The 16,881-nt window shown below is 48.3% G+C and overlaps 6 protein-coding genes across 6 annotated transcripts; 3 read left to right on the plus strand and 3 right to left on the minus strand.

The window, feature by feature from the left end:
* Nucleotides 1-902: 902 nt before the first annotated feature.
* On the minus strand, nt 903-2,043 carry EV420DRAFT_1620804 (2,4-dienoyl-CoA reductase; the record flags this gene model as incomplete). The annotated part of the gene is given in 7 exon segments (XM_060475616.1): nt 903-1,036; nt 1,056-1,292; nt 1,317-1,371; nt 1,483-1,559; nt 1,618-1,772; nt 1,824-1,861; nt 1,912-2,043. The coding sequence occupies 7 exon segments, from the start codon at nt 2,041-2,043 to the stop codon at nt 903-905; spliced, it is 828 nt and encodes a 275-aa protein (XP_060330565.1).
* A 2,472-nt stretch (nt 2,044-4,515) lies between these two features.
* EV420DRAFT_1480012 (uncharacterized protein) lies at nt 4,516-5,509 on the plus strand (the record flags this gene model as incomplete). The annotated part of the gene is made up of 5 exons (XM_060469626.1): nt 4,516-4,687; nt 4,760-4,916; nt 5,043-5,080; nt 5,140-5,372; nt 5,465-5,509. The coding sequence occupies 5 exons, from the start codon at nt 4,516-4,518 to the stop codon at nt 5,507-5,509; spliced, it is 645 nt and encodes a 214-aa protein (XP_060330566.1).
* A 1,074-nt stretch (nt 5,510-6,583) lies between these two features.
* Nucleotides 6,584-9,372, plus strand: EV420DRAFT_388998 (cytochrome P450). The gene is made up of 11 exons (XM_060481949.1): nt 6,584-7,032; nt 7,091-7,415; nt 7,466-7,614; nt 7,668-7,783; nt 7,847-7,955; nt 8,010-8,023; nt 8,079-8,268; nt 8,319-8,400; nt 8,457-8,573; nt 8,633-8,815; nt 8,866-9,372. Exons 1-11 carry the CDS (start codon nt 6,849-6,851, stop codon nt 8,942-8,944), a joined length of 1,548 nt encoding a protein of 515 aa, XP_060330567.1. The 5' UTR covers nt 6,584-6,848; the 3' UTR covers nt 8,945-9,372.
* A 2,899-nt stretch (nt 9,373-12,271) lies between these two features.
* On the plus strand, nt 12,272-12,863 carry EV420DRAFT_1643156 (uncharacterized protein; the record flags this gene model as incomplete). Its single annotated transcript, XM_060477460.1, has 3 exons — nt 12,272-12,434; nt 12,490-12,699; nt 12,760-12,863. The coding sequence occupies 3 exons, from the start codon at nt 12,272-12,274 to the stop codon at nt 12,861-12,863; spliced, it is 477 nt and encodes a 158-aa protein (XP_060330568.1).
* Nucleotides 12,864-13,585: 722 nt separating this feature from the next.
* Nucleotides 13,586-15,075, minus strand: EV420DRAFT_389681 (uncharacterized protein). Its single transcript, XM_060481950.1, has 7 exons — nt 14,941-15,075; nt 14,827-14,894; nt 14,766-14,776; nt 14,691-14,709; nt 14,484-14,637; nt 14,102-14,429; nt 13,586-14,044 (listed from the first exon to the last, which is right to left on the minus strand). Exons 2-7 carry the CDS (start codon nt 14,843-14,845, stop codon nt 13,856-13,858), a joined length of 720 nt encoding a protein of 239 aa, XP_060330569.1. The 5' UTR covers nt 14,846-14,894; nt 14,941-15,075; the 3' UTR covers nt 13,586-13,855.
* EV420DRAFT_1270537 (beta-lactamase/transpeptidase-like protein) lies at nt 14,989-16,147 on the minus strand (the record flags this gene model as incomplete). The annotated part of the gene is made up of 5 exons (XM_060467577.1): nt 14,989-15,060; nt 15,112-15,155; nt 15,213-15,534; nt 15,582-15,797; nt 15,845-16,147. The coding sequence occupies 5 exons, from the start codon at nt 16,145-16,147 to the stop codon at nt 14,989-14,991; spliced, it is 957 nt and encodes a 318-aa protein (XP_060330570.1).
* Nucleotides 16,148-16,881: the final 734 nt, after the last annotated feature.

Raw genomic sequence — 16,881 nt, forward strand, 5'->3', positions numbered from 1 at the left:
TCATCGCGTACTACACCTCATGCAAGTCTAAGGTGGTCGTGAAGGTTGTAATTCCGGCATGGAGCTAAAACAACGGTGAACTCAGGTGTACATTTTCAGGAGCCTGAAGTCCATACATGCGGTGAATTTGGGCAAAGGACGGATCCTGGTGGCAATGCATCGCCATTATTGTCGCACAGTTTTCGAAATTCTCAGTAGCGTACTGAGTCCTGTCACTAGAAGAACGCGGTCCGGAGAATGGAAATGTCAGCGACACGAACGAGGTTCAAACAAGGCACCATGAACAAAGCGGGGAAGGTTACCAGGTAAAGCACTAAAGGAGGCAGAGGAAGGTCGACGCTCGTAGATGCGATGGACACGTCCGCAATTGGAAACACGGGGCCCAGCCGATGAGAACTTTCTCTCAATAGCAGAGAGATGATAGGGAAAGGAAGGAAAGGAGCGACGGGGAGACGGAATGAAGGATGCACCCCTTTATACTTGTCCGACGGGCCACGACAGAACTATCGGCGTAAGGTGATCCAGGTACGGCATAGGGAACGAGTGTTGTGAGGAAGGCTCGGTCTACAAGATATAAGAATTTTATAGATTTAACGGAGGATGACCCAGTGTCCATTTTGACGTTGATCACGGTACTGTTGGGTGCGAGTTCGGGAAAATAGGGAATAACCAGCCAGTTTCTATGGATTTTAGACCCTGCCGAACGATAGGCTGGGAGGAAGCGCAACTTCTGCGCTGTTGAGAACACAAGCACGTCCACGGAGGTATTGTACCAGCTTCAGCTTCTTTACTAGTATCTTTGAATTCCGTAGCTGAAACCACGTGTTGGGCAAAAAACAGCAGTAGTGGATAACGAAGCGATCCTGTTGCACATATATAAATAAAAAAACAGACAAGATATCCTACATCCTTGCTTTTAGAACCTTCAGCGTGGCAGAAGGGTCCAACACGGAAGACGGATACGGCAGCTGCGTCGTCCGAAGATGCTCACTGCCCCCATCGACAGGCAGTATTTGGCCTGTTATATATGACGCCGCTTCGCTGAATAGAAATACAGTCCGCGTTACTGATATCCTTAACATCAGCTAGGCGCCCTAGTGGAAATGGACTCTCTTTGCCGGCTGTGGGCGCCAGACGAGCCATACCCTCGGTGTTGGCTGTGGCACCAGGTGATATGACGTTTGAACGTACGCCGTGTGGACCTTCTTCAACGGCAAGGACATTAGAAAGAGCGTCTACACCTGCTTTCGCTGCTGATACGTGGGCCTGGTAAGGAGTCCCTGTGCTGAAGCCTTAGCAAATGGAGCAAGGGCTACGTGAAGAACACCTGCCGCTATAATGGAGCGTCGCGCTAATCATGATATAGGATCCCTTGGAAGCACGGACATGACCAAGGGTGGCTTTGATGGTGTTGTACGTTCCAATCTAAGTTAAGATCACGTATGAGGGATGGATTAAATTCATATGAAGAATATCGCGCACTGTGTCGATTTCCATCACAGTTCGGAATGCATTTTCTGACAAACCCGATATTGGCGCCAAAAAGTTGCCAGCCGCACCTAACCAGTTATCAAACGTTAGGGCGAGGCTCAATGACGATACAGCGTTAGAGCTCACCACAAATGACGAAGTCAATACGACCAAATTTCTCTATCGTCTTCGTGACAGCATCTTTAAGAGCGCTTGGTTGTCTGACATCTGCTTGCGCGGGAATACAGACTTGGCCCGTCGCCTCTGAAAGTTCTTTCGCAGCCTGCGTGAGCCGGTCAAGTCTGACCTTGTCAGTCATTTTTCAGTAACAGATCAGGCATGTAAAGACTCACTTGCGTCCAACGATAGTAGCACTGGCTCCATGACGCATCTATAATTTCGTCAGGGCATGAATGGAAACACTACAGACGTGTTACGCACCACAGCTTCGGTCATTGCCCGACCGATTCCAGACCCGCCCCCCGTACAGAAGAGCACCTTTCCGTTAAAGATATCATTTCGAAAGACAAGGGTGGAATCTACGATGGGTGCGACGCACGCAGACGGTGCCATGGTGGTCAATAGTCAGAGGAGTGATCACCGCATCAGGCCGAAGTAAAATATGTTTGTTGCTTTTCGGCTAACAAAGAACCCGATCCGGTGACTTTCTTTCTCACTTGTGGTGAGACAATATCCTATTGAAAGCGTTGATGTGTCAGCGGAAGACTCGGAGGAAAACCAGACTAGTATTCTACTTATCGTCTATTCGTCAAACAGGGTGCTTCTTACTCAGAGGAAAGCCCGTTTCTCGGTAAATGAAGCCTTTTTTGCAGAGTCATCCACACGTCAGACAAGAGAGGCTGGTGCCGTTGTTTATTGTTCAAAAGGGATTCAGGAAGTGAGATGTTGCCTGGGGGGGAACATGACGGTTTCAAAGCAGGCAGGAGGCGTGGAGGAAAAGCCTAGGAAAAACCCGAGATAGTGCGACGACGGCAATTACGTGATCGAAGCTCAGCTGGGCGGCCTGGGCCTCCTTCAGGTTGAAGTTAGCCGTTGGTCAGCCAGGTGGTCAGCCGCCACGGACATTTATTTTCATGGCTGTTGCTTTTGGTGTGCAGGTGCGTGTTTGGTCTATAGGTACTACATTATCTGGACTGAACTTCTTTTCTTGACAGTTGTAGAACGTCTTTTTCTTGACAATGTACGAGGCTCATAATGGGCTACCTTTGCCTCGAGTTCCCTTTAGTGCTAAGGCGGCCGCCAATTACGGTACAGGTTGCGCGAACATACCACTGTATTGCTTCACTAGCAAACAAGCGCGCTCTCGAGAGTCGTGAGGTTATCAGACAGGGATCACCAGGTCGTTCTCTCGTTGATGATCAATGCTGCAATACTGCGACCTCCCAAATGCGCCACCCCCAGGCTTAAATTAAATCTGACTCCCTTCAGCATTGCACATGCCTACAAGTTCATGTTCAAAGGTGCGTTCCCTCTACAAGCCTGCAGCTAAGGTATCGTCCAATTAACAAGTTTTGCAGCTTTGTTGGTTGTCATACCTCCCGACCTCCATTCCGCCAGCCCCCCGTCCGCTACACTGTAGTCATGTCTGCCGTTGTTCCTTTTGAGGATCCTCCAGGACGAATGTCTATTTTATTCACGACTGAGAGAAAGGACCCTCTCTGTTTGACAGAAGACGCAAAATCTGGGACTGTCAACGTCCAAAGTAGCAGCAACAGTGCTTGCTCCTCTGACGGAACGCAAAGATAGTGTTGTTGATTAAGCCTCCGCTATGGTGGAACAGGGCATTCTCTTTGGACGGTTCCTATTGAGCAGTTTATTTGCTAGCATGCTAGGTTGATGGATGCCATCAGTGTTCAAGCTCGCATCAGTAGCAATATTATTCTGCAAACGTACACCCTGCACGTTAATGCGACCGGAAGAGGTAAAGGATTCTTGATGTCCTATCCATCTGGTTCGTCACTAACGTTGATCTACTTCGCTGCAGTCTATGAGGCAACTACTGTACCGAAATTCACAAGTCTTGGACTCCCTGACATTGCTACTTGCGGGTGCATTAATAGCGTAACATTACCTTCAAGTACATGCGATTCCGTCGGATTCATTGGACGACATCTGGTTTGCGTAACCTGAAGGGGGTAAGTCCATTCATCCGTCAAGTCCCATCTGTATGTTTCTCATCGTCTCATTCGGCGGACCTACAGACTCTGCCGAATTTCCGCCCGCCCTTCCCCGCGCCGTCTAATTAAATTGGACACGATCCCGCTCCGTTGTGGAAGTCGGACCGATGAAATATGTTTAACTTCCGTGACAAGATTATCAATCACCAGAGATGCTTTGAAGGGGAATTTGCTGTACTCGTGGCTTGCTTCTCTCTGAGTTCTTCTTGACGGTATCCGCAGAGGATTTTCTAGAAGTCGGATCAATGAGCGACCTGGTAATACGGTCCTCTCTGTTGTCTTGCTGAGCAGACAGACAATAGTATGTTTTATGTTTTCTATCTGCTGTGATGGATGAATTTTTCTGACTTAATGTATAGTTCATATATACCTATCTGGGTTAAGAATCTCTTGCAGGGAAACTCGGGCCCGCCGTGGTAATCGGCGTGACCTAGTTGGGCGTGGTAGTTCTATGCATCTCGTCGTTCTGAACGAAGCTTGGGTCGACAATTCTGCTTCCAGTCAGAACAATATCCAAAATCACCTGGTCGCATCAGAATCAAACAACGTCCCTTGATTCTTTATCATCCCTAAGTATTGAAGAAATGGAAGCCGCCTTTTGACATTGTTGGACGGAGATACTCGGAAAATACGGATGTAAGGTGGCTATGAGTTTCCTGTGACTGCGCCCAAAAGACGCAGGTTTCAATGAGGGATATAACCGTCCCTAATGGTTGTTCTCCGTCCGACCGGAGTTAAGTGGGAAGGGATAGGTTATCGACGAGCGACGAGCGACGGATACGGCGGTGGTAGAAAAAGGCAGGTGGATTTCTAGCGGTACATCTTTCTTCCTTTTCTGGCGACAGATATGGATCCTTGTAGGTCCTTTTCTCTAATCTTTAGTGGCGCGCTGAAGCGTGTTCTTCTAGAACCAGCCCTCTTCCCCACGCCTACTGCCAACGGAACGTCCGTTCCGCTCTTCCTCGGAACCGCGGGTGCACTCTACGCCTGCTCGGCGTTGACACAAGTGCCTGTGCAAGGTTCGGCCCAAAAATTTGTGAGTTATCAAACAATATAAACGATGCGACCAACCTAAACCTCTGGTCGTCTAGATAGTGATTCATGCAGATACTTGTCGATTCAAGGCGAGTTCCAATGTTGGGGAACTTTTGTGCCGATGTCGAAATTCGGATGTTCGGCATCCAACGAGGCCGCCACAGTAGAGTCTGCGCTGTTGTGCTCGCGTATCATTGAGGTGCTGGATGTACGGTCCGTAGAGCAACACAATGGGGTGCTGTCAGTCCATAGCGCCTCAATGTCTTACTGGCGGATTCTCCTGTCTTTGACGTGGCCCGCTTCTCGCACGTATGACATGCCGCCATGTTGCATGCTTAGCATCTATCGTCAGCGTCGATCCGCGCTGGGACCTGGTTGTGCGCCACTGATCATGAGGATTTTTTCCAACACTGACTGCGCAAACGATTGTTCCAAGACTCGGAACTCCCTAGGAATGAGATGGGCGGATGGTCCCGCGGATGTGCCAAGCTTCAGAACAGCGAGAAGACGCAGTGGCACACCGTCAATCCAGTCATCTTTGATCGTGGGTACAGGTCCGCGTGTCGCGGTATTGTTGTTGAAAGAACGGACAGAATCAGCCTCGTGAAAATGGTGATCAACTGGTTCCGCTGGAAGGGAGCTTGGAGAGTGGAACCACCGGCATATCAAGTAATTTTATAATCATCATATTACACGACATGATCTCCATTTCCCGTATCTATCGACTCTTGGCGAGTTGAAAGGATTACATGGATCCCTAGTGGAGTCACCCAATGCTCGATGCCCTCGCAATGATCGACGACTAGGAAAATTTAAATCAAATGGAGAATTGATGGTTTATTGAATCTTTGCTGGAATCTTGGTTCGCTTTGATCGGGTCGTGTTTAACCCGATATATCTGCCAAATTGCCAGCATCCAGGTCGATAGTCCTTCGACTCGAAAATCCCAAGGAACCAAAATTGATGGTTGTTATTCGTCGAAAAGATGGTTAAGCACGATTTCTGATTGTAGTCGTCTGTTCATCATAGGACCTTGTGGGTCCGCTTTTCCCTGTTCTTACACTCCTACGATCACGGAAAGCTGTGCAGGACAATTATAGTGCCTCAGCACTTTCTACATACCATCATTGCCTCCCAATGATGGTGCCCTAGCTTCGTAATACTTCCTCGAGGTGTTCTCTGCGACGTCATGATGAACTGATTAATCCTCCGCCGTCTTGCATGACATTCTTTCAAAGTTTACTGGGAACACGGACCGCACAAACATGAGGAGTATAGGACGTAAATTGGAGAGTCAATGCAACTGACTAAGGTCTGGCCTGGAGAAAAAAACTGCCGAGCTGATGGCCACGCCTCGCTCCGACTCGCGCCGACATCGATGACCCTTATGCCTCGCGGCTCGAGAACGGGCGAGCCCTGGAACGGGTGAGAGGGGCGGGGCGAGTAGAAGAGGCGCAGCCAAAGGTCAGAGCGGGGGTGTGAGTGGCGGATGCATTTCAGGCGCCACCTCAGGGCGCCGACCAAATCTAGCTCTTCTTGGATTCTTCCCATCACCACCTATCGCCGCCAGTCAAATTGTCTTGCCAGATGCGTATGACAAGGTCAGGCCTGAAAGCTGCTTACTCGGTGAGTATACAGTCTATTAGAACGATGAAACATACTGGCTGGCTTACCCTGACATTGCTGGCAGATGCCGTGAGCGTCAGTTTGAACATCGAAACAGCGCGAGATACTTTTTCCTCATTCGCTTGTAGCTCAAAGGCGAACACTCGTAGATCCATGGATGCAAGACGTCAGTTCACTCTTTCAAAGGCGCGATCAACAAGGATACACTGGAATAGGATCATCGAGTCTGCTGCCCGTTATCCGTCTCCGGAACGATGAAGAAGCGGTCAGAGGCGGTGAGGGAGGATGTGGCATTTCCAATTTCGTGTGACGACACGATTGTGAAAACACTATTTCCTATTGTCAAGATCGAATGAACGCCACAGATTTCGAAGCCCTTAATCAGTGGCCGTCGAAAATATGGTGAAAAGGTACCGGATTACTTCGCCTTGTACTTAAAGGGTACGCCTGAGTAAAAAAATTCCTTGTCTCTCTCTCGAGTCCCTTCCTCTCCTTCATTTTCCCTTCCTTCCGCTCACCATGAATTCTTTCCTCTTTCTCGACTGCATTCTTTTCATTGCAAGCATCTATTTCCTTCAACGTATAATTTCCAAACGACGCTCCCTACCTCCTGGTCCTCGTGGCCTTCCTTTTATTGGCAATGTCTTCGACATGCCTTCCGACCGCCCTTGGTTGACCTTTGCTAAGTGGGCAGACATCTGGGGTATGTGTACCATCATTCCGTTTTTATATATAGGACTAACACATTCCGTCTTCGTTAGGTGATGTATGTTCACTTTCAATGTTCGGCCAATCCTTCATCGTCCTTAACTCTCATCGCGCCGCCTATGCGCTTCTTGACAAACGAAGTGTCATCTACTCTGAGCGCCCCAAGATGGTGATGGCTGGAGAGCTCATGGGCTGGAACGACATAATCGGCCTGGCTCCTTACGGAGAAACTTTCCGTTCGCACCGCAAACTCCTTCACTCCGTTCTCGGCAGCAAGTCGGCGATTCGGACTTTCTATCCCATGGAGGAGCAAGAGGCCGTGAACCTCATGAAGCGGCTCCTCGACTCGCCAGAAAAATTGCATTCGCACATCGCACAGTAAGCTATCGTCCCGTTCCCCGTCGAAGCGGATGCTGATCCGTTCACAGGGACGTGGCGGCTCTGGTGCTTCGTATCACCTATGGTTACGAGGTGAAAAGTGATAACGATGAAATGGTGGCGCTTGTAAACTGCGCGATGGAAGAGTTGTCAGTCGCTTCCACGCCAGGTCAATTCCTGGTTGACATTATTCCTATGCGTATGTTGCCCTACCCGTGGCCCTGACTGTTTTTTAACTGTACCTTTTTACAGTGCGCCATATTCCTGAGTGGCTACCTGGTGCAGGCTTTCAGTCGAAAGCCAAGCAGTGGGCACAGGATTTGCGTAACATGATCAACGTGCCCTTTGACATGGTCAAGCGGAACATCGTACGTATCTACGCGCTCCGTCTCGGTTATTATGACAGTGTCTGACTTGGTTGAATGATCTAGGCCAACGGTGAAGCTCAAGAATCCTTCGTTTCGAACCTGCTTCTTCAAGACGACACTGAACGTGTGCAGGAGCATGATTTGAAGTGGGCAGCTGGAGCAATCTATGCAGGTTCGTTACTTTGAAAACTATTCTATTCCCCTCACTAACGCCATTCTATCGCAGCGGGCGCCGATACTGTACGTTTCCCATGGAACTGGCGGCTTACCGATGAATTGACTCTTTCCCTGATAGACCGTCGCAGTTCTCGACACATTCTTCCTCCTCATGATGCTTTACCCTGAGGTCCAGAAGAAGGCTCAAGCCGAGTTAGACTCCGTACTTGGAGGCGACCGGCTGCCGTCGTTCGACGACCAGGAAGATCTACCGTATATCAACGCTCTCTGCAAAGAGCTTGTACGATTCCACCCTGTTGCACCCATAGGTTTGTGACTTTTTCGCGTGTTAGTTGTCGACCGACTTACATTCCGCTAGGTATTCCTCACGGTACTCTTGAGGACGATGTTTTCGAGGGCCATTTCATCCCAAAAGGATCCGTCGTGTTTGCTAATATATGGTAATTGCCGCAGGGATCGTATCTCCGTCTTCATCCACTGACATCTCGTCTCTTAGGGCAATGACACACGATCCAGAAGTGTACAAAGACCCAATGACCTTCAACCCTGAACGTTTTCTTGGCCCCAACCCCGAGCAAGATCCCAGAGAAATTAGTTTCGGATTTGGTAGACGGTATGTTGTATATGCCATAGTATTGCCGTTTAGTCCACTGACGGGATCGTCTCGTTTAGGATATGTCCAGGCAAGCTCAAGCATACTCCACGATTATTTCCAGATATTGACATATTGCTATCAGGACGTCTATTGGCGCAAGCTACTATGTACATTGTTTGTTCGATGGCCCTCGCCTCGTTCGACATCTCAAAAGTGAAAGGTGACGAACCCGTGTTCAACCCCACGCACGGCAGTGTCAGGTACGCGGTGTATTCTCCGTCGTTCAATTCAACGCTCATACCCGAGACAGTCATCCCGCACCCTTTAAATGTAACATCACACCTCGGTCCATGCGAGCTGTAGAGCTTATTGCACGGCACGACTTCTAATCTTCCGTTCTTTCTTCCTCATTTGTCCTTCATTCATTTAATGACCCGGCTTCTCCGTTGTACAATACTCAGCTCAAGAGTTGTACTACTAGTATCATTTCTCTTGTCATTCATCGCAGGGCGCGTGTGTTATAGCATCGTGTATATTACCATAGACCACGCATTTTCATACATACATTAGCCAATTACTGTACAAGTTTCAAAGGCCGGAAGGCGGCGCATAGTTACGAGTGTTTTACTCTGTTTAATAACTAGAATGAACTTCCAACATTCCTTCGCCAGTGTGCATTACCAGAGTCTGGCAGAGAGATGCGTGTACGTTTTGAAATTTAGATAGGGTTACTCTGTTTTGTATGTAAGGCGTAATCTGTCGTGGTTTCGGAGGTCGGTGTTTAGTTGATATTACACCTCAATGAGTACACTGCATACAGGTTTTTCAATTTGAATTTTGTACCGTGTCAGGATCACGTGCAGTTTAGGGCAAGTTCGCAACGCAACACGCCGAGACCACCTTTTCCTTACTACCATGCCCTTCATCAATGTCGGCCGCTCTAATGACACTGGATATATGCGCCCTATGCTACCCTCTTAGGCCCTATGACCATCACGAGTTGCCATGTCTGGGTCACCTCTTACCTCGGACGTCAATTTTACCTCAACGGAACACGTTAGGCTTGTCCAGTCACCAGGCCTGGAGTTTTACTTTACTATCTACCTCGCAAGTGGTTAAACCTAGTGATGCACGCAAGATACTGTAATTGGTGAAGAAATAGTCCCCTTTACTGTTTTTCAAAGCATCTAAACGTTACTTTCTCCAGGTGACGCAAACCTGAAGCATCATAGTCAGCACCATCTTAGGCAAAGAGGAAAAAAGTAGCTCAGTTGGGCTGCGAGGCTGTGTGGACACGGATGGGCGCAAAGGAAGGGGGCCGCTGCGACCGGAAGAACAATATCTTGAGACCATCTGTGAGTATCGTGATCTCCCGGTGGACAACGGTTGTGCTGAATTATTCCGGCGCTTTTCCAGAGCTATCACCCAACGAGATCCAGTCATCAGCGTACCTCAAGCTCAGTTCATCTCGACATATCCATCACCTGAGAAACAAACTGTATGATTTTCTCTTACTCATGCTATGGCGTGTTTGACAGTTCCTGTAGGCGAAGACTCACGAGCCTTTCGGATGTCTTGATTGTGGTCAACATTATGGTGGCCTTACCTGTCCTGCCCTCTATGACATTTTCACTCAGCTACTCATGTTGGCGATGGCATTTTTGCGTCGTCTATGTTCAGCGCAAAAGGTTGTACCCGACTCATTCGTTTCCTCTCCAGATATGTGGTGGGCTTCATGGTCGCGCAAACACTGAGGGCATCCCGATGTCTACCAACGATAGAGAATAGGGCTCACTCGCTTTGCCTCCCAATATACATGATGAGGTCGTCAGCGAGCTGAGAAAAGTAAGCGTCACGTCATCTTTCTTGAGATACCAGTGATCTAACGTTCCATCAGGCTCATACATATTCTTTAGCTTGTCCCACTCTTGTAGAAATCTCCGAAACCGTTCTTGCGGCATTGCTAAACACTCGCTATCGGTTGGGATTGGCAAGAAAGTCGAACAAGATATCAAATTGACCGCATATGCACCCGAAACATTGTCACAAAAATTGTTCTCGTCGATAGGGGTCAAAATTGACATTTGTTTCGAACGTTCATGTCAGTGTTCCGCGGTTTTGAGGGACGTTAATGCTGCTCTCTTGTGGCAATGAGGACTGATCTCGTGTAATGCAAACTGAAGCTTACGAGTCCGGACTTGAAGGGAGGGATCTAGCGAAGGGAGCTACCATATTTTCGGGACATCAGTATCACGAGTCTAGAAGTGGGGTTCGCGAACCGACATCACCCATAGTGCTCCTTTCCACAGAGTGCAGTCTCGACCCAGTAGACGATTGGTGGAACCGACTACCATCTTTCATTTTCTTGCGATCATCTTCTCAATGACCATCAGGTTCTCCCGCGACTTCTGATGTACTCAATTAATCGACCAATGGCCTTTTGACTTGCTACAACTGGTTGCCCAGCTTCTTCCACTTTGCAAAGCGTCACCCTAAATTGACATCGTTTGCCGTATACCCATGAACTCTGAAGTCAGTTCATTCTCCACCTCTCTTCAGCCAATAAACCGACATGAACAAGTTAATCCTTCATGACGACATCAGTTTCTGCGAAAACATCCATCGTCCGGTTCTTGACACAGTTGCAGCATGCCTTTCTTGACACCCTGGGACATACTTAATGTCGCTATTGCGTATTCTGCGTCCTTGGGACCATCTCATGACAAGCCTTTGTTGCGATCAGTTCAATTTCATATTCACGCTGTCCCTTAAATGAATGCCTCCCACGAAAGCGCGAAGCCCGAGACTAATGCTGCCTAATGCTCATTGCTGCTCGCATTTTGTAAGGCTACTTCGTGAGCACATGCATGGGCTCCTGGCGCGGCAATGTCAGTTGACTGGTCATTGGGCCACAGGTGTCGTTTCTCGTATCAGCGACTGGTCCGAGGACAACGATGAACCCGAGCGGGCGGCCCTTCTTGCCTTTCTCTTTCCTACCTTCTTGTCTTGCGTTGCAACTTGTCGCGTGCAGGCTTGTGACGTCACGATGTTTTGACTAGTTACAGAAATTGCGAAATTGCGCATATAGGGTGCAGAGGTACGCTGCCTTTTTTTCGCTGTCGCAGTGTGCCCTATTTGCTTATGGGGACTTTGGAGGATCATTTGGAACCTATTGCCTTTTCCGAGTACCATCGACATTACTTGTACATCAGAAGCCTTGCTTGTGGACCCGTCTCGTTTATTAGAGGCTTTGGACGATGTTTTGCGATGGTGTTCTCGAACATATGATCGATATGCTTCGATGCATCATCAGGACAATGGGCTTGCGAAGGTCGGCACTTGGAACAACGAATCTCTTAATCTCTCCAAAGCTTCCTGAGCGCCCATGTCAGTTGAGATCCTCATGAGTGATCTTACCTACCGAATCCGTCAGGAAACCCTGCTTAACTCCGGCGAGGCTGTCCCTATGATGCACATTCCATTACTGATCAAAATTCGATGGAAAGTCCTTGCTTTCCCGAAACTCTCGCGATGCCATTCATAGCTACCGGCCTCCTTATGCAGCGTCCAGGGCCACTATAGAAATGGTCAAAGACACGTGCGGAGGGTCTAATAAAACGTTTCGCATCTAGTCCACTCAGTTTCTCACTTTCCCTCCATCTCCGCTGCCTAACTGCGTGTCGCCCTAGCTTCTTGAGATATAGCTGGTCGACAACATGCCCCGTTGCACACGCGTCACCTTATTCCTTGCTCCGCGATTAAACCGGCAACCCGAAGTCACGCTCGAGCCTCTGAATGAGCCTGAGCTCGTCAATCTTGATGGACCACAAGAACTGAGCCCTATCTGGTATACTCCACCAGGTCCACCATGCCCGTCAGGTCAGTTTTGTTTGTTGAATTTACGTACGTTAGTTCCTGACCGCCGCTACTGCAGATACCGATATAATTCCGCCCCAGTTGACACCGATGGAAATCAGGCGGATAAGATACAGAGTGAGAGGAAGACCGAGGGAAGGGTGCGAGGTGTCAGAAGAGGAACTCTCAGACATGCTCGCCTCTACTAATATCAACACCCAATCGGAGTCTGAGCTGGGAAGTCCGTTGTCGGATGATCCCTCAACAAGTATGTCTGGGCCTGAATACTGTGAGTTCTCCATCAGCGCTTGATGCTGGCTTTATGTACTCATCATGAATCTTCTCACAGCGCCACGGAACCTATTGAACAAGACCGCTGTACCAGTTCAGCCGTCTTGGGAGGGTTCTGCGCGGAAGTTGAGCCAGAGCGGCAGCAGTGGGAGAGGTGATTAATTTCGGACTCGTGCTTTAATGTTCTCGTTCTGAATCCATTATAGTTCAGAGAAGCGGACGTTATAGTCCCTATTCTTATCATCCTCCCTTGCGTCAGCTGCGCCGAGGTGGATGATCATTGATCAACGTTCAACGATAGCTCCCGTGTTCTGTAGGACCGGCTCTGTACCCTCTAATATACCCGGTGTCTCTTCGTAAAGTAGCTCTAATCGATTTCTCATGTTTTTACGGCCACGGGATGATTATGATTAATGAAGAACATCGGAGCTACAAAACTCAGAGCCAAGTGACACAGTAGCAGATAGCCCGGACCGCCTGATTTTCGAGGTTAAATAAGAAAATTTCGATGGATCCGTCATCTGAACTCCCCACCTGTTTATCGTACAATACTGACTGCGAGCAGAGTGCCTTATGGTCAGCGTACTCTGTTCACTGGCGGATCGAAATCTCATCTCTTTACCCGTCACGGTGTCTTTAAGCACGGTGGAATCTCGACGCAACGGGACTTGCAAAGCTACGCTTTGGATCCTGAGACTCTGACGTTCATCTAGATTGACTAGCTCAGGTTGAGGTAGTCAATCTAGATATCCTCTGGAGTCTCAATCAAGCTTGCGATGGGGGCACTTCATGGCCGGTTCAATATGGTGGTGCCGCCTTTACACACAAATTCATGACTAGTCTTCGGAGGGAAAGGATCAGCCTAAGACTTGATTTCTTCACTACTGTCATCTAGTCTCGTAAACTGATTTTTTCCTAGATAATGATAGTTTCTGAAGACCAGCCAGAACAGAGTGCGCCAGTCCACAGTGGAAAGAAAGCCAAGATACATCTTTAACTTCGAGATGGAGTATGAAAGCAGGTCTAATGTACGCGTCATGTATTTCCCCTGCGTAATCTGTCTCTGGTACCTGCCAGGATCAAACATTGTAAAACATACATACTCCTACTTTTAAGTAGTTACGAAACATACACAGTTAATACAAATCTCTTTATTACAACTTCCCGAACCACACTTCAGCTCTCTCCCGCACCGTATCACCGTTCGGAGGATCGACGCCGGGACCAGCACCCCAAATACCGCCCGTCAAGCCAAACCCAATCTCATCCTCCTCAATCACAAATTCGGCCGTAACGAGTACGTCTCTCGCCTCCCGATTCACCCAGAACCCATCATCCGTAACCTGACAGGAATGTCAGAAGTCCAGCGTAGGCACTGAAAAGAATTGTATGCTACTTACGATACTGTCAAGAGCACTCGCGTTATATAAATCGCCATCGAAATGCTCCAACAAGATATGAGAGGACCAGACTTTGTTCCACTTGGCTACCAAGGATGGAATAGAGGGGTTTATCACGCCTGGAAGAGTCGTGTAAACTTCGTTGGTGAGCTGAAGGCACTCAGGAAGGGTCGACGACTCCAGACCGACGAGGCAGAGCAAGATCTCGCCATACGCGTCATTCTTGTACCATCCTTCCCAGCGTGATGTGGGAGGCTTTGGGTTGTCCGGTCGCGGGATTATTTGAGAAAGGACCTGTTCATAGTTCGTTACTGCAGCCGCTTTCATTCTAGGGTGCAATCAGAAAGGAGGAAAGGAAGACTGTTGGGAAGCCAGTACTGACAAACTATTCCAGTCAATCTTCTCGAGACCGAGGACCTTGTCAATGATGCCGAACTTGACAATGTCCATTAACTGGTCACCATATATGTCGTCGTTTGAGAATACCGCAACTCCAAGATTTTCGAAGGGTAGTCTGGCTATCTGTGTGCGGAAACCTGTAGCAGATTATAAAGGGCGTGTAAAGAAAGAAAGAAAGAGGGCAATTCACCTGGCGTAGAGCCTCCATGCTAGCCAAAGTTGCTATTACGATCAAGTCTCACGCATAACGGATGCAAGGACATACTTCAATTAACACTGGGACTGCACGTCAGTGGGGCACTCGATAGAACGTACATGTTGCTTACTATGCCCTTGATATGTCATAATAGCTTGGCCTCCTCCATAAACGACAGGAGATAAGGCTGGATGCCTCCTAAAAGAGATGAATAAGGCGAATGAGATAAACCGAGGTGACCTACGCTTGCCCGTCTATCACAGTGACACCAGTAGCTGCCTTCTTGATGATCTCAGGGTGGAATGATGGACTCGTTAGTCAGAGGATTTCTGCCATTCAGTAAGAGTGTCTGTAGCCACGTCGCCTAACAAGTAGATCATGAAGCCGTGGCAGATACGACGGGTGTTTGACGTACAGCATCTCTAGCATTCATGATCACGCCGCCCGCACCAGATAGCACTGTAATTGAAGTGAACACTTTAGTTGACGTCGCAAGTGGAGTATTCATACACTCACGCGATCCGTCGTTTCCATCAACCGGAATCCAATAAGGCATCGAACGCAATGTGCCTTGCCCAAATAAATCCTCCGTTCTGTTGACCTTGTCCCGGGATATGCCTTCTGCCAAGTTCCCGCTCTCCAGAGCGATGTTGCCGAAAAAAGTAGTCGAACTGAGACCCAAAGGATCAAATATATGTTCCTTGACATATTGTGTGTACGGGGTCCTTGACGGTAGCACCACTGTCGGCAAATATGACAGTAATGTGTACATATTGTTGTTGTACTGCCATTTATCGCGAAACTCTGTCGATGGCCGGAGAAACTTGAACCTAGCAAGCTACAGGCCCGTTAGTGAAAAGGACACGGACAAGCAAGAGGGAGTACCAAAGAATGTATATCATCCGCCCAGGCATACATTAAATCATCCCTAGGGAGACCCGTACGGTGGCTCATCAAATCGACAATCGTACTCCTTGTAGATGCGACAGGATCCTTCAACTCCCACTCAGGAACAATATCCGCGATCTTGCTGTCCCAGGAAACCCTTGGAGCGAGGCTGTTATTGGAAATAAGAAGGCCAGTCGCAAGGACATTGAATAACTGCAAAGCTATAGGTCATTTACTCTGGAGGCTGCTGACCAAATCACCTTGGAGTTAGAACCAATGCAGAAGAGTGTGTCCTCTGACACCTTGCTCCCATTCAGCGTCGCGTACCCGTATCCTTTCGTCTCAACCTGCCACCCGCCTTCGTCGTCGCCCTTTACAACGGCTACACCCAATCCACCAGGTGACTTCCAATCCGCCAATACGGCTTCAATGAGGTCGTCGATATCTGGGCTAAGCAGCCTATTCTCCGCTTGCACCTGAAAGGAGGCCTGTTTCGGAGTTCTAGGAAGACCACAGATTACAGCAGGAGTTAATGCTAGGAAAAATAGGACCCATGAGCGCATTGTGTTGGACTGAGAGGTAATTGAATTTGAGGTTGTTCTGTTATGGTAAGGCCCGTAACGGTAAATTTAAGGGTAGCAACACCAGTAAACCACGGGTGACGCCATAATAAGGGTGGCGTTCTGGGCGTCAATTGGACGAGATTGGATCTTTTGAGCTTGGAAAGAAAAAGGCGTGGAGAAGGTGCGCGAATATGCTGTGGATACGAGGGAATATGGTGGCAGCGGAACAAGAGACGACAGTGGCAAATAGTGAAATTATTTATGGCGTAAAAAATAAATCTGTATAATTCAACCACCTGTCATTATTACAACTGCAAGTTCAATTTGCTCAGATTTATGAGCGCCGCATCTACAGAGATATATCTGGCTCTAACGTCTATCCTAGACTAGCAGAGAGAACTGTCAGTAACATTTCCGACATAACCGCCACATTAATGGAGCTGTGAACTTGTGTGGAAAATCAGAAGGAAAGATATAATAGGAAGACCGTTGAATGAGATTTTGGTTATGTACGAAACAAGTGCCTACCTCGATTCACGAACGAAATGAATATCATGTTCAACGGTAGGTTTGATTGGGACGATAGCCTAGAGTGCGCAAAGCTACTGCTGGCAGTTGGAGAGCAAGACAAAGATAAGATTTATAAACAAATTTTCAATTGATAACGAGAAAGATAAAGGGTATATGTTTGTCCAAGTACATGCAAATGGTTATTTAGTAACAAATAAATTTCG

This window comes from Desarmillaria tabescens, assembly GCF_030435595.1.
Source record: "Desarmillaria tabescens strain CCBAS 213 chromosome Unknown EV420scaffold_18, whole genome shotgun sequence".
NCBI classification, from domain to species: domain Eukaryota; kingdom Fungi; phylum Basidiomycota; class Agaricomycetes; order Agaricales; family Physalacriaceae; genus Desarmillaria; species Desarmillaria tabescens.